The sequence below is a fragment of the Mastigoproctus giganteus genome, chromosome 6 (assembly GCF_048544385.1).
Source record: "Mastigoproctus giganteus isolate SK-2022 chromosome 6, ASM4854438v1, whole genome shotgun sequence".
In the NCBI taxonomy this organism is placed as follows: Eukaryota; Metazoa; Arthropoda; class Arachnida; order Uropygi; family Thelyphonidae; genus Mastigoproctus; species Mastigoproctus giganteus.
In genome coordinates, this window is record NC_143580.1 from 71,930,253 (window position 1) to 71,955,037 (window position 24,785).

Sequence of the window (24,785 nt, forward strand, 5' to 3'; positions counted from 1 at the left end):
AGAGGTGTATAAAGCCTTGAATGGTTTGAGCATGCTCAATGCTGATGGGATTCTGCCTCTTGCTCAGAATAATCACCTGAGAGGGCATAAATTCAAATTGAGGAAAGACAGATGTAGGATAGACGTGCGGAACTTTGCCTTTAGCCAGCGGGTGGTTGGTTGGTGGAACAGACTTCCATCCCTTGTCGTGGAAGTTGATAGCTCAAATAAGTTTAAGGCTCAGCTGGACAGGTATTTCAAACGAACAGAGGGGTGAAGTGGTTTTTTCTTTTTTTTTTTTTTTTGGCTGATACTGCATAAGCTTGCTTTCTTGCATCAAATGCCTCTATTAATGCTAATTCTAAAGTTGGAAAATAAATGGAAGTGGTATGTTGTAGTTCAAACTCTCTTCTACAGATAGTGGTTCAGAGATTGTCCAGTGGGCTGACAAGTTGCAAATAACCAGTTTTGTTAGTACTGTTAAGATTTCTTATTACGATTTTGCAAGGGAGCAATGGACTTTCATTGAGGATGCTCATGTTAGTGGCCATCCATTAATGTTGAAAACAGTCATCCAAGAAATCCTGTCTTGCTAGTGTGAGTGGCCAACCTACAAATTCCAGTCAACATCTTGCAAGTCATATCAGCCACAGGAAAGCACAAATGACTTTTTGGACAAAAAACCCTGGTTTGAATGTCAGGCTTATCTACTGCTTTAAATTTTTACCAATGGTTCAAGGGGATACCCCACATAAAGCAACAAAAGTTTAAAGGCCACTGTATATTCCAGTACATAAGTCAACCTTTGGATCACTAAAAAAAGCATCTAAAATTTTAAGGCTAATTTTTAAGGTTGAAGTATATACTTTATATACTTCAACTAAATGCATGTGCCTTGGGTTTGAAAGACATAATTAATACCAGTATGTTTACAATTTATTACATATATTTTTCTACAAAAATATAGTGTTGCTCACCTTTTAAAACCCAAAAACCTGTTTATTGTCTTCATCAGACAAAAACAGTTTATGTAATTCATCAGAAATTCCATGTTCGGGTTTACTTTTCAAGTTTTCAAAAAGTAAATTAAAATCCGTTTCTTATAGCAAAGGCCCTTCCCTATTATGAAATTGTTTTCAGAGAAAATCAATTTGGAGTACAGTACCAAAAAGGTCTTGAATGGTTTGAGCAGGATTGCTGATGAGATTCTTCCTCTTGCTCAGATTACGAACCTGAGGGGACATAAACTTAAATGGATAAAAAACAGTTATAGAATAGATGTGCAGAAATTTGCCTTTAGCCAGCAGGTAGTTGATTGCCGGACAAACTTCCATCCGCTGTTGTGGAAGTTGCTATCATAAATAAATTCAAGGAAAGAACTGGACAAACTTTTGGAGTGAATGGATGGGTGAAATGGGAAGGGTTTTTTTTTTTTTTTTTTTTTTGTTGGCTGATGCTGCATAAGCTTGCTTTCTTGCATCATAAGTCTCTACTAATGCTAACAAGGAATGACTCAATCACATGAGTAAAGCCTTGCATGTACACATGTAACATCTTTTCCAGTGCTTGTAGTTTGGTTTTGTGACCTGCTACACAAGACAGTATTGTACTTGTATACACTTACTGCTTTCTTAACAGTTTACTCTGTAGTAATGTCATGCCATCCCAAGGTATTTTCCTGCCCAGGGCAGAAAGATTTTTTGGCATCCCCTTTACAAAGGAGTGCCAAAAAAATATATTATTTTATATACGGGCTAGCAGGCCCGGGCAAGAGCCCTGCTAGCCCGTGCCTTAATCCGTCACTGAGTAATGTAATAAAATGTCACAATATGAACTCTTAAAAGAAAGAGTAGAAATAATCGAATTAAAAAGTAGACAGTGGTTCTTATTGTAGATTCCACTGTAAAATACACTATATGAAATGTAAAAGATGATTGTTAAAATAATGGGTTGTTAACTTATATGACAAATATATGATTAAGCACAAATTTTCAAGGAAAAACATAGAGTTCAACTTATATGCCAAGTCAGCTTACATGCTAAGGTAGGTATCCTCTTATGCCATTGGTAAAAATTTGATACTTCACTATGCCATTACTAACAAGTGCAATGGGCTGCAAAAATTTACGGAAACAATGCTCTTACACGTAGAGGGAAAGCCAGCTGTAATAGCAAGAAGGAAGCATGGCTGACTTTCACATGTAAAACAGCCCCAATTGAAAATGAAAAGAGGGTTACAATGTGGGTTACAAAAAACTTCTGTGAGCCACGGTTGTAAGAAATGCAGAAGGCAAACCATCTCTCCAACAGTAGGTATTTGTGCAATAAGTCCCAACGGCACATTGAGGGAACATTACTGGGGAATGCATTGCTGAGCTCTCGTGGCAGATAAAACTGGGACATTGCTGAGCTCTCATGGCATATAAAATTCAGTTCCATTCAGTAATTTATGAGACATTGCTGAGCCATGAGAGCTCAGCAATGTCCCAGTTTTATCTGCCATCATGAAATTTCTTTTTCATTTGATAAAATGAAAAAGAAATTTCATTTTATCAAATAAGCATACCATCCCAAAATAATTATTATTGTTAATCAGCTGTGATCAGATAGACAAGTAGGTATAGCAACACAAGTGACTCCGTCTACTAAGCACATAACAGGAACCTAACTTCCTGTCATGTTTATCAGCATCAGATCACTTTGTCATTGCCAATGTGGGCTGCAGAACATTTCTGGGAAACATGTTCCTGTGATGAGCAGAAGGAGAACTATCTCTGACAGCCAGTATTTTTGCAGTAAATTCAAGCAGTATGCTATCTGGGATCACTGATGGAAAAGTGCATAGCAGAGGCAGCAGGGGAGTGAGCTCTGACAGCAGATAAAATTCAGTTCCATTCAATAATTTACGTATTTATTGTATTTAGTAATGCCTTCAGTAAATAAAAAGAAAGTTATTTATCAAATAAGCATAACAACCCATGAAATTACACAAAATAATTATTATTTGTCATTCAACTGTGATTTTATGGATAGGTAGGCCTAGCAACACTGGTGATTCTCACCATTGAGTGCATAATTGGAAACTAACTTGCTGCTATATTTAGTGTAATTGCATTTTTGGATTTTACTCAACCAGCCACCACTGATGTAGGGTGTTGTAGCCTTGCCACAATGGCATGAATAGATTGATGGCTAATATGACATCCTTTGATGAATCACCCATTGGAAATTGCTAAGCTCAGTGCTTAAATTGATCTGCTTACTAAGCATGATCAATATTAATAGGTATAAAAGCAAATAGCTGCTTTTATACCTAGTTGCAGCAATGGATGATGGGTATGATTCATTTTTTCCAAATCCTGGAGGTGTCTAAATAGTTTCAGCAGTATAGTATATATGCTACCACTTCTGCATGCATCATTGGATGAAGAAGTAGTGGTAGCATAGATCCCAAAATTATTGTGTTTATAGTTTTTTGTAATTATAAGTTGATGCTAAATCCAAGTATATTTGTCAAGTATATATCCAAGTATAACAAATATACCTGATAAATATATCAGGTATATTTGTTAATAAGCTATCCAATTTTATATAAAAATATTCTTAATTGTACTGGGTATTTTTTTGTTATGTAATCTTAATATAAAGTGCCATATTTTTAGCGTGCATTTATGCAGATAAGTATTTCTGCATGCATTATGCAGATAAGTATGTTTCCATAAAACAACAATCTGCTACTTGTTTAACTGTTCATATATACTGCATTGAACACAATAGAGAGTTGCACAGTTTAAAAAAAAAAAAAAAAAAAAAAAAACCCTTTATTTACAATAAATTAGGTTATTACTAATTAAATTATTACTAGTTATTACTAAAAAATTACTAGTTAATTTTTTAGATCGACAAACAGATTGACAAATCTATTTAACAATAGATTACTAGTTAAAAAATGTAATTTTTATTTTTTTACCATGGAATAGAGCTGTCAGTTCCCCAGATGACATAGAAGCAAGATCAATGATTCATTTAGCAAGTACTTTTGCTGGTGTGGGTTTTGGAAATGCTGGAGTACATCTTTGGTAAAAAATAAAATTTTTAAAGTATTTCTTTATATTTATTTAAACAAAACATATCATTTTTAACTTTAACCTTTAATGCTAACCTGGTTATTCTAATGTTTAAATGAATGCATCTTGTTATAATGTAGGAGGTGTCATCAGAATATCTTCAGAATATTTGCTAATTTTCTGTTTCAAAACAAAATTAGTTTTTTTTTTTTTTTTTAAGCAACAAGTTGTGAGTGTACACAAATAATGACGCCTAATCTGTCTATTAAAAAGTGAATTATTATTAAAGTGGAATACCAAAAAAATTTGTACTACCATCACTGCTGTGCATAAAGTTAGTTTATAGATGTCTCTTTGATATTTTTAGAGATCTCCAAGTGTCAAACTACATTTTATATCAATCAGTTTGTCAATCATTATGCGCCTGCGCATGTCCATTTATGTATGCGCATGCCGATTTTTGTATGCGTACGCATGTCTGATTTTTGTATGCCGATGTAGCTTCGGCGGGGAAACCCTGGAGGCACAACAAAAGTACAAAAAAATGTGCGCATGCCGATTTACGTGTGCGCGTGCGCATGCCCATTTACGTATGTGCGTGCGCATGTCGATTTATGTATGCGCGTGCGCATGTCCATTTACGTATGCGCGTGCGCATGTCGATTTATGTATGCGCGTGCGCACGTCCATTTAGGTATGCGCGTGTGCATGTCCATATCGATTTCGGTATGCGCGTGCGCATGTCAATTTTTGTATGCGCGTGCGCATACAAAAATCGATATACGTAAATCGCGCATGTCGATTTACGCATGTGTTGATTTATGTATGCGCGTGCGCATGTAGATTTATGTATGCGCGTGCGCATGTAGATTTATGTATGCGCGTGCGCATGTCGATTTATGTATGCGCGTGCGCACGTCCATTTAGGTATGCGCATCTCCATATCGATTTCTGTATGCGCGTGCGCATGTCGATTTTTGTATACGCGTACGCATGTCTGATTTTTGTATGCCGATGTAGTTCGGCGGGGAAACCCTGGAGGCACAACAAAAGTACAAAAAAAATGTGCGCAGCCGACATGCGCATGTCGATTTACGTGTGCGCGTGCGCATGTCGATTTACGTTGTGCGTGCGCATGTCCATTTACGTATGTGCGTGCGCATGTCGATTTTGGTATGCGCGTGCGCATGTCGACTTATGGATGCGCGTGCGCATGTCGACTTATGGATGCGCGTGCGCACGTCCATTTAGGTATGCGCATGTCCATATCGATTTCTGTATGCGCGTGCACATGCCAATTTTTGTATACAAAAATCGACATACGTAAATCGCGCACGGCGATTTACGCATGCGTGTGCGCACATTTACGCATGCATGTGCGCACGTCAATTTACGTATGCGCGTGCGCACGTCGATTTACGTATGCGCGTGCGCACGTCGATTTACGTATGCGCGTGCGCACGTCGATTTATGTATGCGCGTGCGCACGTCGATTTATGTATGCGCGTGCGCATGTCGATTTACGTGTGCGCGTGCGCATGTCCATTTACGTGTGCGCGTGCGCACGTCGATTTACGTATGCGCGTGCGCATGTCGATTTTGGTATGCGCGTGCGCATGCCGATTTTTGTATACAAAAATCGACATACGTAAATCGTATGTCGATTTCCGACACGTAAATCGACATACTGCATGCGTAAATCGCGCACGGCGATTTAATAAATAAATAAATAAATAAATAATCTTTATTGTGTACAAAGGATGTATACAATTTTACCCTTCACGGCAGGAATGCCAGGGGCTTCACATTGGCTGGTGTACCAAGGCCTTGAGGACGGGGCCCACATCGAAGTTCGGGTTCATCCCCCAGGGCCAACAATATAATACGTTTCAGTTAACTTATTCACAATATTCATAAAAATGTTATACAGTATTTTTGACATTATGTACAATATTATACAGACATCATTTTTACATTTATTATACTGCCACATTACTGTGCAGTTTGCCTGATTGGGTGTAGGTCATCAAGGATCTCCCTCCGGTATTTGCGGTCCTTGACAAATTTGTAGAGGTCGCCTTTGATTGCTTGTACTGTGATAAGCATCTGCTTGGGGAGGAAGCGGTCGCTGAGGGCTAGTCTGTTATGGTTGGCTATAAGGGTCGGAGCTGATCTCAGTCCGGGTTGAGGGATCCTCCAGCTGCACAGTTATTTATTTATTTATTATTTATTTATTTCCGACACGTAAATCGACATACTGCATGCGTAAATCGCGCACGGCGATTTACGCATGCGTGTGCGCACGTCAATTTATTTATGCGCGTGCGCACGTCGATTTATGTATGCGCGTGCGCATGTCGATTTACATGGCGCGTGCGCATATCGATTTACGAATGCGCGTGCGCATGTCCATTTACGAATGCGCGTGCGCATGTCCATTTACGAATGTGCGTGCGCATGTCGATTTTGGTATGCGCGTGCGCACGTCCATTTAGGTATGTGCGTGCGCATGTCCATATCGATTTCTGTATGCGCGTGCGCATGTCCATATCGATTTCTGTATGCGCGTGCGCATGCCAATTTTTGTATACAAAAATCGACATACGTAAATCGCGAACGGCGATTTACGAATGCGCGTGCGCACGTCGATTTACGCATGCGCGTGCGCATGTCGATTTTTGTGTGCGCATACGAAAATCGACATGCGTAAATCGCCGTTCGCGATTTACGCATGAGCGGCGCACGTCGATTTACGTATGCGCATGCCCATTACGTGTGCGCATGCCTATTTACGTATGCGCGTGCACATGTCGATTTACGTATGCGCGTGCGTATGTCGATTTTTGTATGTCCATTTAGGACATGCGCGTCCATTTATATACGCGTGATGTGTGATTTTTGTATGCGCTTCGATAGGAGAAACCCTGGAAGTCGCAACAAAGTAAAAAAAAAAAAAAAAAAAAAATGCGCGTGCGCATATCGATTTTCGTATGCGCGTGCCGTGAAGGGTCGTGGTACCTGCGTGTACCAGGGAACTTTACAACATACAAAGGAACTGGATGCAAGGCCACAGTTGATGGTGAGGGGAAATCAAAGAGGCACTCTTAATGAGCTTCGGAGACATTAACGTCGATTTACGTATGTACGTATTGATGTGTTTAAACCCTAAATGGATCATACTTGATATTAAAAATTCCTTTTTTTTTTGTAACCTGATGTTTTTTTTTTTTTTTACCCATTTAGTATTCCAGTACCTGTTGTGGAAGGTAGTGTATATTTTATAAAGATTTACAAAGTGAGCCTTGAATTTTTATGTAATTTCTTAATGTTAAAAAGATTTTTAAGTGTTTGGTATCTGTAGTAGAATTTTTGTTTTTCTTTATAATTGTTCACTTCACTTTAATTAGTTATTGGGCCATTTGTGTTTGAATATTTTTAACATATAAAACTTCAAGCTGTCAGACCCATCATCATCAGTAAAATGCTTCATAAAATGAGTTACTATGTTTGCTCAGCTGCTTTTAAGCTAAAGCCATCAACTTCAGCTGAATATGAATCCCAGTAGTGCATCACTGCTTGTCCTGGTGCAGAGAACAGAAGCATTGGAAGTTACAGAGTGGCCAAATATGATGTGGAATGATGAATCATGCTACACAATCCAAGCATGAGGTGGATGCACTTTGATGTGGTCAGTGTCCAAATAGTAGTTTATCCAATTTGTTTTGCATCAATAATGAAGCTTGATGATAGTGTGATGGTATGAGTCTGATGTGCATAGTTTGGATGTTGTTGTTTTGGTTTTTAGGAGCATTAGCAACTAAGGCCATATTGCTCCGGGATATGCGGTGGTCATTCCCTGACCTTTCCGCATCCTCCATATTTGGTGGTGACGGGCTCGAACCCCGGTCTAATCAAGAAGCGTGTGCTATGCACTGCTGCTCCTTCCCACCTGGCTACGGAGGCGCCGTGCATAGTTTGGACTTGGTCCATTAGCTGTCATTGATAAATCCATGAATGCAGCTGTCTGTAGTGACATTCTTGAACAGTTCTTCCTTAACTGCATTTGTGGCAAGTCTTTGGAGAGAGGTGTCCTAGTTTAAGTAGAGAACTAGCCACTGCTGTTTTTTGTTGGACGAGTATGACAAGATTGAAGTCCATGCTTACCAAAAACTTGTAAAAGAATTGGCCACATTGATGTGTTTAAACCCTAAATGGATCAAAATTCCTTTTTTTTTTGTAACCTGATGTTTTTTTTTTTTTTTCCATTTAGTGTTCCAGTACATGTTGTGGAAGGTAGTGTATATTTTATAAAGTGAGCCTTGAATTTTTATGTAATTTCTTAATGTTAAAAAGATTTTTAAGTGTTTGGTATCTGTAGTAGAATTTTTGTTTTTCTTTATAGTAGAACAATAATTGTTCACTTCACTTTAATTAGTTATTGGGCCATTTGTGTTTGAATATTTTTAACATACCAAACTTCAAGCTGTCAGAAATTTAAAAGAATAAGAAGGCTCCAAGCTTGGTGTTAAAATTAGGTACAGTTTGGCTGGATGAAAACTTGCCATTTATTTTCCAAGATAAAGGCAAAGAAATATTTGTGTGTGTGGAAAAAAAAAAAGTATCCATGGCTGAGTTATTTGAACTATATACCACAGTTCACAGTTGCCTAAATATTATGATGCGAAAGAAAAAAAGGGGAAATCTGCTAGTGTGTGTGTGTGTGCATGCATGTGCGTCCGTGCGTGTACCCAATGCACATACAATGAATGTGTGCATATGATGTACATTCATGGCTGCATGCACACAATGAATACATACCAAGACACCATTGTGTATATGCATTGTGTATATGCCTCTGCATGTCTGTGTAATGAGAGACCTAAATTTATTTAATTTCTAATTTTATATGAGGAAATTCCATGAGCTAAGACACTTAAAACAGATATTCCTTTAGAATTCTTGCCAGAATGATTGTTTTAGTTAGTTTTAGCAAGAACTAACTTTGTTAAATCTGATGTTTAGTCAGTTTAGTGAAAATAAAAATAAAGTAATATTTTTTATAGATCTTGGTGTATTAAAAAAATTAGTGTTTAGCTTTTGGTATAATTAAAAAGTAGTAAAACTAAGAATACAATGCATAATAAAAGTGATAAAACACATAATAGCTTTCAAAGAAAAGAGTCCAAGTGCTTCTTTGTCAACTGTAATAAAAACATGGGACAAACCATGTAGATAAAAGAGGGAGAGGGTGTAACACAGCAAGTATCCCATTCACTCCCTGTCATACCGAATAGAACTGTGGATTCCACAGCAGGATGTGCATGGGTCCCCTTATTTTAATTAATATTGTGATCCAATGTCAAAATAGTATTAGTAATGGCCATATGGTGCAAGGAAGCCTAAGGCTTATGCTGCACAAATATGCAAAGCTCTAAGCCACAAACAGATCTGGAAATTATGGGAGCAATAAACTATCTCATTATTATGAGAATATTAAACCGTGATTGCGACATTAATGTTAAATTTCAGTTGCCATTTCTCAGCCCATCTGCCTAACTTTTCTAGATCCTCTTGCAGTAGCATACTGTCATTAACCACCTTGCCAATCTTTGTATCATTTGCAAACTTGGACATTAAACCCGATATGCCTTCATCAATATTATTAATAAATACAGAAAACAACAATGTGCCCAGCACCAAACCTTTGGGGATTCCACTAATAACATTAGTCCATGAAGAGAAATGTTCATTAATTACCATTCTCTGTCTTCTCCCACTCAACTATCCCTTTATCCATAGCAGCAACATGCCCTTAATGCCACACTGCTCTAATTTGTACAGTGGTATTTTATATGCAACAATATCAAAAGCTTTCCTGAAATCCAAGTACTGTATATGATTTAGAAATTATCTTTGCATCCAGTTCCTTTGGTACTGCATCATAGTATCCAATCAAATTGGTCAAACAAGATTGCCCCTTAACAAATCCATGCAGTGACTGTATTATATTTGCATACCTGTCTAGTTGGTCCTTCATTACTTCTTTAACCAGTGACTCCATTATTTTCTCTGCAACAGAAGTTAAGCTGTATTTTCTATTTTCTCTGCAACAGAAGCTGATCCCCCTTTGTGAATTTGAGATACATTGTAGTAACCAGTCAAATTGGTCAAACAAGGTTTCCCCTTAACTGGCCCATGCTCTTACGAATAAAGGCTTAAGAACCCCAGGGGCTGACATCTGGTGTGTATGGGCTTGGCACACCCAGGGTCCTGAGCTGGATATCATCATTCTTCTCTTTCTTGGTGATTCCCTTCTACTTCTCTCTCTCTCTCTCCAGGGTAATTCACAATTTTTTTTTTTTTTTTGGCTGGTGCAGCATAAGCCTCAGGCTTCCTTGCACCATATGGCTAATAATAATAATAATATCATATATTTGGATCTTTAGAAAGGCTTTTGATACTGTTATCATATTATCATATCGTGATATGATAACATTCTGACCCATGGGGATTAATATACAAAATTTGTCGTGACAAACTTGCAACTCCTGAGATATATAGTTCTGTTTACTCTAACGGAAGTCTGACTACTGATTGGCTCTCCACGGTTGAAGCTATTATAGAGAGACTTTTCCCTGATGATCACCCAGAGCAAGACACAACCGAACAAGCTCACATAAGGTTCGTTAACGGATCTTACAAGGGATCAAATGACACAGAACTATTTAGTCTAGATGAACTTGCACTTGCAATTTCTAAAATCAATCAGTCAAAATGTCCTGGAATGGACTTAGTTGAAAATGTGGCAATCAAAAGATTTCACCAATATTTTCCACATATATTGTTGAATGTTTTCAACAAATGCCTATTAGAGGGGACTTTTCCAAATTTTTGGAAGATTGCATTAGTAAAGATGCTCAGAAAGCCTGGAAAATTGGCAATGGATCCCAAGGCATATCGCCCAATATCCCTTCTAGGAAATCTTGGAAAGCTTTATGAGAGATTATTGGCGCCTAGGATGCAGAAGGTTTTGGCTGCAAGTAATATGAGTTCTAATTCACAATTCGGCTTTAAAAAAGGCTCCTCCACTGAAGATGCCATCAGAAATTTGGTGAATCTATGCAAAACTACAGACAAAAAATACATGATGGTTGTTTTTAACGACTTTGAGGGCGCTTTCGACACACTCTGGTGGGAGAGCGCCCTCAGGTCACTTCGAGAGGCAGAATGTGATGATTTACTATATCAGGTTATGAGATCTTATTTTTCAAATAGGCAGATAAAAGTCATCTAACAACACTTGGTATTTTCAAAATTCATCTCCAGAGGATGCCCACAAGGCTCGGTCCTTGGGCCTCTAGTCTGGAATTCTGTTTTAGACCAGTGGTTACTAAAAGAAAGTCAAATTTGCAATAAAATAGCATTTGCCAACGATTTAGCGTTGTGCATACCAGGCAGGTCAAGACTTATGCTAGAAACACATGGGAAAGAAATCCTGGATGATTTGCTGGAATGGTCTAGAATAAACAAATTAAAAATTTCTCAGACGAAAACTAAAATGATGATCTTCAACAATAAACTGGATTATAACAGACCTCCTAAACTCCATATTAACAATGTCCAAATTCCTTATGTTTCTCAAAATAAATATCTTGGTCTCATAATTGATGACAAATTTTCTTTTATCCCCCACGTAAAGAACTTAGCTGAAAAGATTAACAAGTTTACTGCCAATGTGATTAGGCTCTCAAGAGCAGAATGGGGTATAAAGCACAAAACTTTGGCATTATATTATAAGGCTATATTTTTGCCAATTGTAGTATATGTGGCTGCCATATGGTTTCCTAGGGTTACTCATGTCACAGTGAAGGCCAAACTCTTATCATTGCAGAGAAAGATGATATTGGCAACACACAGATGCTGCAGAACGACATCAACCAATGCTTTACAAGTGATCTCAGGTTGTATTCCAATTGACCTTTATGTGGCATACCGAGGCATGATTTCTAACTTAAAGAAAGGTTTGGCAACTCAAATCCTCGACATTGCAAGTAATCCGGCCACGGACATTCGGCAGGAGAAAATTAATCTTTGGACAAAATTCACTGAGAAGTGGAAATACAGATGGCAATCCAGTGAAACAGGACTCACTACCAGGGAGTTCATTGAAGATGCAACATTTGCTGTAAATAAGAAAGTTATGGGATGGTTTTATCCTTCTATGACAACGTCGTATTTAATTACTGGACATGGTTCACTACGGGATAAATTGTGTAAATTTGGACTTGAACCTGACCCTTTGTGTTTTTGTGGGGCTGTAGAAGATTGGAGGCATGTTCTGCTTTACTGCCCGGCTTATGACGACTTCAGACAAGAACTATTTAACAGCACTCAACCTATTAGGACTGACAACCTCGATATTTTGATTCAAGATGCCAAGAGCTTTGCAGCATTCCAATCCTTTTCTGACAAGGTGTTTAAAAGAAGACGCAACTTGTTTACTAACTCTAGAAGTGGACAGTAGAGTGATGTATTCATGAACTTATATTTCTACCTTACTAGGTCAAACAGCTGTTAACTTAGAAACTAACTGTTGTGTTCTTAAATTAGTAGCAACATTCAATGTATATAATGGTATTAACTATACATATTTTTATTTTATTTCAATTTTTTTTTTATTATTACTATTATTATTATTTTTTTTTTATTCATTTATTTATTTATTTTATTTTATTTATTTACTTTTATTTTATTTTATTTTTTTTATTATTTATTTATTTATTATTATTTTTTTTTCCTCTCGGGTTGGGCAGCCTGAGGGCTCCTGTCCTTTGGTATTGCACTCCTTCCACTGGACGACAAATTAGTGCAGCAGCACTAGATGATAGAAGCAGGCACAACTACTCAAGCCTAGAAATGGGCAGTGATTGACAGGGTGTTGATCGCTGTAGAGTGTAGACAGTTTCTCTCTCTCTCTCAACACAGATTTTGCAAGGTGGAGTTCGACTAAACATCTAGGTGCCACCCAAAACAAGTACATCCGCATACATACACACATAGTATTGTTTTATTGCTTGCAAGTGAAGCTGTATAATTAAAATTGTTTTTTTTTTTTTTTTTTACGCAGAATGCAACGATTGTAAATAGTATCAACATGGAAGACTGCTGAACAAATTGGATCAGTGTGACATTGCAGGCAAATTGCTTGGAGTCAAATTGCTGATAAAGGGATGGTTGAGTGGGAGAAGACAGAGAGTGGTAATCAATGGACACTGCTCATCGTGGACTAATGTTATTAGTTGAGTCCCTCAGGTTCAGTGTTGGGTCCATTGTTGTTTTCTGTATTTATAAATGATATTGATGATGGTATATCAAGCTTAATGTCCAAGTTTGCAGATGATATGAAGGTTGGCAGGGTTGTTAAGGACACTAATGACTGTATGCTGCTGCAACAGGATCTAGAAAAGTTGAGCAGATGGGCTGAGAGGTGGCAAATGAAGTTTAACATTGAAAAATGTAAAGTACTACATATGGGAAGCAGTAACCCCAGAATGAAATATCAACTCTGTTGTACTGCACTGAAAGTGGTAGAGAACGAAAATGACCTGGGGGTAATTATGAAGGCAGATATGAAGTTTTCTGAGCAGTGCAGTTGGTCTGCAAGAGTAGCTCATAGTGTCTTGTCAGTGATATACAGGAATTTTTCTAGCAGGGATAAGGAGGTGATTATCCCCTTGTACAAGTGGTCAGGCCACACCTTGAGTACTGTTTACAGGTCTGGAGGCCTCATTTTAAGAAGGATGTAGAGCTGTTGGAACAAATATAGAGAAGGGCAACAAGATTAGTGAATGGAACAAAGGGTTGCTCTTACGAAGAAAGGTTTAAATTTTGCAAATTACAGTGTCTGGAGACTAGGCACCTGCGAGGTGATCTGATTGAGGTGTATAAAGCCTTGAATGGTTTGAGCATTCTCAATGCAGATGGGATTTTTCCTCTTGTTCAGAATAATCACCTGAGAGGGCATAAATTCAAATTGAGGAACGACAGATGTAGATGTGCGGAAGTTTGCCTTTAGCCAGTGGGTAGTTGGTTGGTGGAACAGACTTCCATCCTTTGTTGTGGAAGTTGATAGCCTAAATAAATATAAGGCTGAGCTGGACAGGTATTTGGAACGAATGGAGGGGTGAAATGGGAGTGGTTTTTTTTTTTTTTTTTTTTTTTTTTTGGCTGATAAGCTTGCTTTCTTGCATCATATGCCTCTACTAATGCTAATGCTAAAATCTGAAGTAAATTTATTAGCATATACAGGGTGTCTGTAAATGATGTTTCTGATTTTGATATTTTTTTATTCAGAATTACTTCAAGCTATACCATGAAACACATACTGGTTGAAAGATCAATTCAATAAGATTAAAGAGGCCTGTGCGCTCTGGATTCATTATTATTATTAAATTACAGTTGCTCAGAGCGAAATGGATACAAAAATATAGATTGTGACAAGTTTAATAATAGGAAATATACATATATTAGATTAGATACATAGATTAGATTAGATATGTATCTAATCTAATATATGTATATTTCCTATAGATAAATAGATTAGATTAGATATGTATCTAATCTAATATATGTATATTTCCTATTATTAAACTTGTCACAATCTATATTTTTGTATCCGTTTCGCTCTGAGCAACTGTAATTTAATAATAATCAATTCAATAAGTTTTATGAAGGTACATAAAATCATTGATAAAGTTCAATGTGGGCACCATGAGTAACTCAAATGATGTCATAGCAATATTTAATCCCCTGCCACACAGTGTGCTTCATATCATGATCAATTTTACCAAAGGCCTCTGTGATCCATGCCTTCAGCTCCTGCAGTGTTGTTGGTAGTGGAGGGATGTACACGTCCTTCACATAATCCCACAAAAAGAATTCCAGATTTTGTTGCATGAAATGCTAACACACAATGCTTTCTCTGGCGCGGCCACCATTTTGCCATTCTGGCGAATGTAGCGCTGCATAGCAGGTAGAATGCAAAACTGGCAGTCGAGTGCCAATTTTAAAAAAAAAACATTGAATTGGTCTTTCAGCTGGTATGTGTTTCATGAGTTTAGCTTCAAGTAATCCTGAATTAAAAAATATCAAAATCGGAAACATCATTTACGGTCACCCTGTATTTATCAATAACGTAGTTTATTAACATTTGTAATGATATTTCATTTCAGTCATGGAATGTCATATCCCATCTCTGGACAGGTAAAGAACTACAAAGCTAAAGACTACAGAACTGACTACCCTATTATTGTAAGTTTGAATGCATATGAAATATTCTGCTCTGTATTTTATTTAAAATTTTTTAATAGACATTCCAAGTTGGTGTAATATATTTTGAGCCAATGTAGGCATGCTTGCATTGGCTAGTTGTAGAACGTATACTGCATACTTGCGAGTAGGAGTAATCTACAGACCAGGTGATTGTGAAGATTATGACGAAAACCTCTACATGCAAATGGAATGGGCAATATCTCTTCCATCATGCAGTATGATTGATGACTTTTGAGGTTATGATGAACATCGTGGCGAAATCCAATATTCCTTACATTTCGAGGGTACAGCTCTAAAACGGTGTTCGCAGGCCGGGCGCTAGTTATTACACTGGACCGAACCTATTGGTAACTCTCCAGGAGGCTTCCGGATCAGCTAGTGTATAAGCTTGCTACCTCTACTCTGCCAGATAGTGACTGGAGGGAGTCCGAGTATTGTGTATGTGGGGAGCATTGTCGAGGCCACTTTATGTCAAGGATCTGGGTATATTCTGACCATGTGTACACCATATCCAAAAATTCATTACTTCATACAGCATGTCCCACCCACTTTTTCTTACTATTGAATACACAATGAATTGTCAAACTAATAGAGCAAGCTTATCTGCAAACAGATCTAAACCTCCCAAGCACTTCCTAATTCATTTCACAAATATACGTGGTCTCAATTCTAATCTCAACGATGTCCATTCATTTCCACTTTCAGTCTGCCAAACCCCATGTACTTTTTCGGACAGAATCTCAGTTATCGGTTGATTCAACTACTGCTCATCTCAGATGCCCAAATTATTTGCTGTATGATTCCTTTCGCCTCAAAGGTGGTACTTGTGCATATGTCAGTTCTGATATTTCCTGTCAGAGATTTGGCAATCTGGAATCTCCTCTCTTTGATCTTCTCTGGCTTAAAATCTCTCTACCTCATTGTGTCAAATTCATCTGTTGTCTCTACCGTTCTCCCAACTCCACTAATCACTTGGAGCTCTTTCACTTCCTCTCTTTGCAACTTGACTTTCTCCAGTCCAACTTTCCTAACAGTGAGGTGATTTTAATGTTCACAACTCCAGCTGGCTTCCATTTTCTAGTCACACCGACCCAGCTGGTCGAGATGCTGAGGCTTTTGCAATTACTAATGACCTTGCACAGATTGTTCATTTACCTACAAGAATACCGGACAATCCTAATCATACAGCCAATATGCTTGATCTTTTTCTCACAAACAACCCTTCTAAGTACACGGTCGAAGTGAGAGGTCCTTTAGGCACTTCAGATCACAACTTGGTGATTGTCTCTTCTCCAACAGAACCTTTATCTCATGGCTTCTCCGAACCTCATGTTGTTTGGCATTACAAGAATGCAAAATGGGATGACCTGCGAAACTTCTTTTCTTCTTTACCTTGGTCGGATTACTGTTTCAAAACTTCTGATGCCAATGTTTGCTCAGATCATGTCAGTAAAATTATTCTTGCAGGAATGGAATCCTTTATCCCACACTCCACTTTAAAATCTCTTCCTTTATCTAAACCTTGGTTTTCCAATAAATGTGCTAAGGCTGTTCAAGAGAAGAATGTTGCATATCATAATTGGCTTGTTTCTAATTCTTCAGTTTCATTTTCTGCCTACACCAAATCTCGCAACAATTGTAAAGCAGTTATTAATCAGTCCAAACTAGAGTTTGAACAGGCTAAGAGTAGAAAACTTGCTTCTTGCCCTAATGGTAGCCGAGTATTCTGATCTCTTGCCAAAGCTATTGTCTGCAACTTTTGCCCATCTCTGCTCCCACCTCTGTCCAAACCAGATGGTTCTGTTGTCACTTCAGCCAAGGATAAAGCTGACCTGCTAGCATCCCATTTTTCTTCCAACTCATGTATTAATGATCTTGGTAAAACACCTCCCACCATTCCCAACACACTCCATTCAATGCCTCCTGTGGTCTTCCGTCAAAAGGATGTCAGAAGGATTTTGACGAATCTTGATGGTAAGAAAGCTCCAGGTCCCGATGGTATTTCTCCACTTGTTCTTAAAACCTGTGCTCCTGAACTTACTTCTATTCTATGCCACCTTTTTTCGCTTTCTTATTCCAAAGGTGTTTTTCCTTCTGCTTGAAAATTTTCTCATATCCAGCCAGATCCTAAAAAGGATGACAAATCCCTCCCATCCAATTATCGTCACATCGCAATTACTTCTACTCTTTCTAAAGTAATGGAGAAATCAATTAATCGCCAACTCTTAAACTACCTAGAAACCAGTCTGATCAACAATGGCCAGTATGGATTCCGTCAGTGTCGATCCACTGGTGATATTCTGGCTTATGTTACCCTTTTATGGATTCAACTGCCGTTTTCTTGAACAACCTTCCTTCATACCTATTTCCTGAAAATTACAGTCAACAAATATCATCTTTCATCTTCTCAACCTCCAACCCAAGCACGGTACTAAGTACTATAGGTTCTAATACCTCTTGTGTTTGGGGTTTACAAAAAAAAAAAAAAAAAAAAACAGAAAAGGCAGTGTATCGCTGCCCCACTCTCTGGTAGGTCCTCAAATACTACAAGCTCAATCAACTATATAATCGTATAACTGGCACATAATCGGTAATGGAGCTAAATTAGCTCAGAATGAGCAAGAACTTATTGGGTCACATTTCTGCGATTGGGAGGAAGTCAATCGCCTCTGCCCAAACAGTATATGACTCTACTTATGAAATAATCTTCAGTGCCACAGAGGAGAAAGGGGAATCAGTTGCAAAATACATCTTTGTAAGTTACACAAATGCAGAGCAAGAGGAACCATTCACCAGAAACTATAAAATGTTGATTATTGACACTGGCTGATTACCCTATGAGCTTCCACTAATCATTGGAAAGCTATATATCGTCACTACCAATGTGGACATTACTGATGGGTTCACTAATGGTGCCGTATGTAAATTATCAAAGACAAATACAAAGAAGAGCAACAGATACCATTGTAGCTTGAATTTGCAACCTTGCCTAAGATCAGAAAGTTAGTTCGCAAGGAGGTGGCGAGATACGTGCAAGCAAACAACATCAATCCCGCAGTCATTCTGCTTGCAAGATGAACCACGGGTATAACATTGAACAACAACCACACAATCAGTGCCAAAAGAAATCACTTTCCTCTCTTACTGGCTTGTACACAAGTCACAAGGTGACACATTCAATACAGTGGTTTCCGAGTACAAAAAGGGGCATAAACAGCAGCTGGTCTATATCTCTCTGTTATACGTAATCAACATCAGTGGACTTTACATTGTCTCGCCGACCGGCGATAAGAGATTTTACCGTGACCTGAGAAACATTACATCCACCATCGATCTACAAAATTAGTTTTACAGGCTCACAACTAATTGGTTACAAACAAGACAGGACAGCTTGCTTGAATTCATCCATGATAGGAAGGAACTCTCAGTTCTATCACTCAACTGCTAAAGCCTACAGGTGCACCACACCAACCTCACCGGCAGTGTCACACAGCAATGCCAAATCTTGTTGCTATCTGAGACTTGGTTAGACGAGAGTGTCAGCATCCCAAACTTCGATAGGCGCCTCCATAGCCAGGTGGGCAGGATCAGCAGTGCGTAGCACATGCTTCTTGATTAGACCGGGGTTCGAGCCCATGCCCACAAAATACGGAGGATGCGGAAAGGTCAGGGAATGACCACCACATATCCCCGGAGCATATGGCCTTAGTTGCTAATGCTCCTAAAAACTAAACAACAACCCCAAACTTCAATTGCGTTGTTCAATTCAAGCATAAAACCAAACGGACAGCTGGAGTCACAATATATCACTTCAACATGGACGAAGTACACATTGTTACTTGCGCCTCCGTAGCCAGGTGGGCAGGAGCAGCAGTGCGTAGCACACGCTTCTTGATTAGACCGGGGTTCGAGCCTGTGCCCACCAAATATGGAGAATGCGGAAAGGTCAGGGAATGACCACCGCATATCCCCGGAGCAATATGGCCTTAGTTGCTAATGCTCCTAAAAACCAAATAACAAACAAACAAACAAACCCCATACTTAGATGTCATCTATCGACAAACAACTGGTTCAACAGTGTTGGCCCCTTGGAAATATATGTACAGCAGAGTGCTTGTTACCCAAGGCCAAGTGATACAACAGTTGTCTATATTTCTCCTAACCGTGACATACAGGATGTAATTGACTTCATTCATTTTGTTTTGCTGCCATACTCAATTCAAGGTGCAGCACTGTTAAAGAAAGATTTACATAAAATACCCCATGATCATGAGTGGCAATTTCAATGTTAACTTCGGATTGGAAGAAACTAAACTGTTAATTACTTTCCTGCAAGAAACATTTGATCAAACTCTAAACACTAATCTCTCAATTTCAACTAAAAGATTGGTTACCTCAATCGACACTGTTTTTCCGAGACATTTAGTTACATCTCTTACTTACTTTAGCTATGATCAGTCCATTTTATCTTGTCTTCCAGCTGAAATTATGGAAATTTGTGAATGATCAATAAAATATTTACAATACAAAAGCTCTTTTATTTCATAATCAATATATACAAATCAAAATACTTAAAAGAAATGCAAAGGGTGTTTAACATAAAACTATCTACCGTGGATGCTTGGCACACATGCCTTTTTTTATTTTGATTTTTTCATTATGCCACTGTAAATAAGGAAAGATATGGGCAGGTGTTGCCCTGTCTGCAAAATAAAATTTGGCAAAAATGTCTAGGATAGTGAGCAGCAAAAGGTTCAAAGCTTTTGCACAATGATTCACCCACAAATTGCTCATTTCTCATGCACTGAGAATGTGATAAATGCAGTAGTGTTGTATTACCATATCTTCCTCACTCAACTGACCTCTCACCATGCAATTTTTTTTTTTTTTTTCCAAAAATGAAACATATGAGGTTATCACTTCCACAGCTAAAAAGAGGTTATTGATGCAATTCATAGTACTCTCTGCACTGTCCAGCCAGAACTGCTACCAAAATTTGTATTAGCAGTGGCAAAAGTGCATTACTGCAGAAGGAGAATACTTTGAGAACAGCTATGTATAGGTTTAGTCACATTTAATGTGCAAGTCTAGGAACTTTTTGACTGTACCTCGTATAGCACAGACACTTCTCTATCCTTTAAGAAAATAAAATTGAAAATGTTAATGAGTAAATTTTTAGTATTCCGTTTGAATTTTTATTTTCTAGCCTCATGGTCTTTCTGTAGTAGTTACAGCACCTGCTGTGTTTAAATTTACTGGTCCTAGTTCTCCAGAACGCCATTTAGAAGGTGCAGCCATATTAGGTAATAATCTCCCTTAAAATTTGTATTTTAACTAATTATTTTTTAATTTAAATTTTTATTCTTCTTTTATTGATCAGGTGAGAATTTATTTGCTCTTTCATGATAAGTATATAAGTTCTATAAAATAATTTTTACTTTTATGACAACTGTCTCACACATAAAAGGGTGAAACTGTAATGTGTGATAATAATAAAAATATGGTTTCCAAAAATGTTTTTATCACTTCACTTTGCATGTAAGCAAATAATTAGTGGCCATTTATGAATTAATAACACAAAGGTATGGGACGGAATAAATAAAAATATTACAGTATGTTTTCGAGGTTTGCAAAAAGACACAAAATAAATAATGTGACCAAAACTGCAGTATTCAATTCTTGCAAAAAAGAAAGTCATTTTCATCAATTTTGCAAGCCTATTTGCTGAACAAGCATAGGTTATGAAAGTTGTGCATTTTGTAAAACTAGCTAATATTTTTATATTCATTTTCATATTTCATCATTAACTGCCCAGTTGGTGCAATAGCAAACAAAGAATGCCAAGAACAGTTAATAGTTAAATTAAAAAATCTGTTTAAGGTGACGTACCTATTAATTTTATTGTTCCTTCAGTATGGCTTTGAACCTTTGATTTGCATCATTATTTGTGCAAGAACTGAAGAAGTGTAGCCTTTAAAAAAAAAAAATCAGATCTATTACTGCTGAGTATACAAAGTATGTTGCACACCCAGTCATATAAAATAGTTCATTTATGCCATTTAATTATAAAAGAAAATGTAAACAATTAACTTACTAAAAAATCATGTTAAACTAAAGAATAACATTACAAAGTGAAATTGTATTTATTCTTTATTTCAAAAATACAAGAGCATCCACAAAAGATGCCCCAGTTTTAATGGTGTATATTTTCAAAATATATGATATATATCAATCAGTGGTTGATGTCTCTGACACAGCATACTTGGGAGAATGTACTACCCTTAATAGTAACTTCATAAAAGCAACACAGAGCAAGGAAGCATGTGCTCTTAGTGAAATGATTCAAGTTCCTTGTATTGAGTATTTACATATGATATTCAGTAACTTCATAACTTAGCACGAACTTCTCTTGCAAATCAAAGCTGTGGCTGGTAATGCCGAATTTGTGTCAGCCAGTGACCAGTCTGATGTCACTTGAGAAGCAAATAGCGAAGAGAGATAAAAAAATTCCCAGTGTGAGTCAGCTGGATAATGTATACTTCATTAAATCTATGATTAATCTCTTCTGTAAACAGTGGCTTGATAATGCACACAAACGATAGATTTAGTTCCACACAACCAATGTTTTTAGTATTATTAGTGGAACTGGTGCAAGAAAGCAAACTTATACAGCATCAGCCAAAATAAAATAATAATAATAAAAAATAAAATAAAATAAATAATAATAATAATAATAAATGCCTCACATCGTCAGTCCATTGCATCTAATAATATTGTCTAATCTTTCCTCATATAAGGAAAGATTAGACAATACTTTCCTTCAAACAACCCACTTCCACAGCACCAGATAAAAATTTGTTCCAAAAATCAGTTGTTATCTGGCTGAAAGCAAATTTCTGCAACTGGCCTTTTTCAATTTAAATTTATAATCTCCTGATGTGTGACATCCAAGCAAGAGTAAGAATGCCATCAGCATTTTAGTTTACTCAATCCATTTAAGTTTAGATTTAATCTCTATACTAGGATCTAGTTTCCAAATGTTGCAGTTTGCAGAACTGAAGACTTTCTTGGTAAGAGTATCCTTTAGTGGCACTGTCTAATCTTGTTGCTCTTCTCTATGCACGTCCCAAAAGCCTCATAGCCTCATTGTTCCTGCTGGCAAAATTTCTGTATATGACTGACTGACAGAACTCTGAGCTGCCCTAGCAGCCTGTTTACACAACTCAGAGAACTTCAGGTTGAACTGTACAGATACCACTGGTCTTTTTTCATTCTCCACTCCATATACAGTACTTTGCATTTATTAATGTTAAATCGAGAATGAGAACTTTTGAGAACGAGAGTAGCCTTGTGCAGGTAAAGTTTTTTACTGCTCCTGGAATAGAGAAGTTTTTTTCTGGATCGAGATTCAGAAACAGGTACCCCTTCCAGACTGCTAGCGATATGGCCGTGATTGACTGGTGCTGACTCCGCCCATTGTCACGTGATCTCCTTAACATGTGCCGTCCGCATGTCAATTGACATTCACTGGACGAGGAGAGGAGGGGGAACGCAGTGAGTGGGCGGAGTCACAACCCGTCAATCATTGCTTTCCCCCTCCTCTCCTCGCCGCCATTTTGAAAGGGGTACCTGTTTCTGAATCTCTACCTACTTTTTAACTAAATACATATAACGACTTAGATTACAAACGTAACATAATTAATTAATACATAACTTGATACGGAAGTTATATAAACGGAACTCATAGATAATACTTGATACTGAAAAATATATATAGCATTATAACTGTGTTGGGATACAAGTTTAGGGTTATAATCTTGTACTGAAATTAAATCAAAATCATGACTCAGACCAGAAGTTAGTTTAACTTCTGTTCCGGGTAAAATAATGGAGCACTGGTTAAAGATGCGTTGCAGGATCATCTACACAAGACTGCAGCAATAATTCAGACACAGCATGGGTTTGTTAAGGGAAAGTCTTGTCTGACAAATTTGATAGGATATTATGATGTGGTTACAAAGGAACTGGATGCAAAAAATAATTTTTATATATTTGGATTTCAGGAAAGCTTTTGACACTGTTGCGCATGGAAGACTATTGTACAAATTGGAGCAGAATGGTATTAAGGGTAAGTTGCTACAATGGATAAAAGGATGGTTAAGTGGGAGAAGACAGAGGGTGGTAATAAATGGGTGCTGCTCTTCGTAGACTAATGTTATTAGTGGAGTCCCACAGGGTTCGGTGTTAGGTCCACTGTTGTTTTGTATATTTATCAATGATATTGATGAAGGTATATCAGGCTTAATGTCAAAGTTTCAGATGATACAAAGGTTGGCAGGGTTGTTAATGACAGTAATGGCAGTGTGCTACTGCAACAGGATCTAGATAATTTGGGCAGATGGGCTAAGAAGTGGCAACTGAAGTTTAACCTTGACAAATGCAAAGTACTGCATATGGGTAGAAGTAACCCCAGAGAAACGTACCAACTGTGTGGTACTACACTTAAGGTGGTAGAAAATGAAAAAGACCTGGGAGTAATTGTGCAGTCAGATATGAAGTTTTCTGAGCAATGCAGACAGGCTGCCAGGGCAGGTCATGGGGTTTTGTCAATGATATATAGGAATTTTGCTAGCAGGGAAAAGGAGGTGATTATCCCTCTGTATAAGGCAATGGTCAGGCCACGCCTTGAGTACTGCGTACAGGTCTGGAGGCCTCATTTTAGGAAGGATGTAGATTTACTTGAGCGTGTACAGAGAAGGGCAACAAGATTGGTGAGGGGAATGAAGGGATCCTCTTACCAAGAGAGCCTTAAGTTCTGCAAATTGCAGTGGTTGGAGACTAGGCACCTGTGCGGTGATCTGATTGAGGTGTATAAGGCCTTGAATGGGTTGAGCACGCTGAATTCTGATGGGATCCTTCCACTTGTTCAGATTACGAACCTAAGGGGGCATAAATTCAAATTAAGAAAAGACAGATGTAGAATAGATGTGCGGAAATTTGCCTTTAGCCAGCGGGTGGTTAATTGCTGGAACAAACTTCCATCTGTCGTTATGGAAATTGATAGGTTGAATAAATTTCTATTACACAGCTACTTGAGGATGCGACATTGTGCATTTTGGGAAACTGTGTCGGTATGGAGTGGTTCAAAAGTATTATCAGCAGGTGATATAGGGGTAAAAGATGAAAGAATTCTGTTGTGTGAGGAAAAACATTGTTTTTCCCACACAACCACAGAAGAGTGAGTTTAAAGAATAACACCATGTTGGATCAGGTTTAAATCAGATAGGTGGAGATAAGTAAATGAGATAGAAATAAATAAGATTTCCGCACCAAAAGAGGGGGTTGGGGTTGTTGTTAGAAGGGGTTACAGACTTGCAGTGGCAGTTCTGGTTTCAGTTTGGGGTCCAG

The 24,785-nt window shown here is 37.9% G+C and overlaps 1 protein-coding gene across 2 annotated transcripts in view; it reads left to right on the forward strand.

Moving 5' to 3' along the window:
• T3dh (Type III alcohol dehydrogenase) overlaps window positions 1–24,785 on the forward strand; it is a 175,307-nt gene that overhangs the window by 132,528 nt on the left and 17,994 nt on the right. For both annotated transcript variants that reach the window (XM_090375207.1, XM_090375208.1), the window contains 3 exons: window positions 3,960–4,058; window positions 15,278–15,356; window positions 20,584–20,680. In XM_090375207.1, the coding sequence (XP_090231333.1) occupies window positions 3,960–4,058; window positions 15,278–15,356; window positions 20,584–20,680 (275 nt within the window). The remainder of the gene's footprint in view (window positions 1–3,959; window positions 4,059–15,277; window positions 15,357–20,583; window positions 20,681–24,785) is intronic.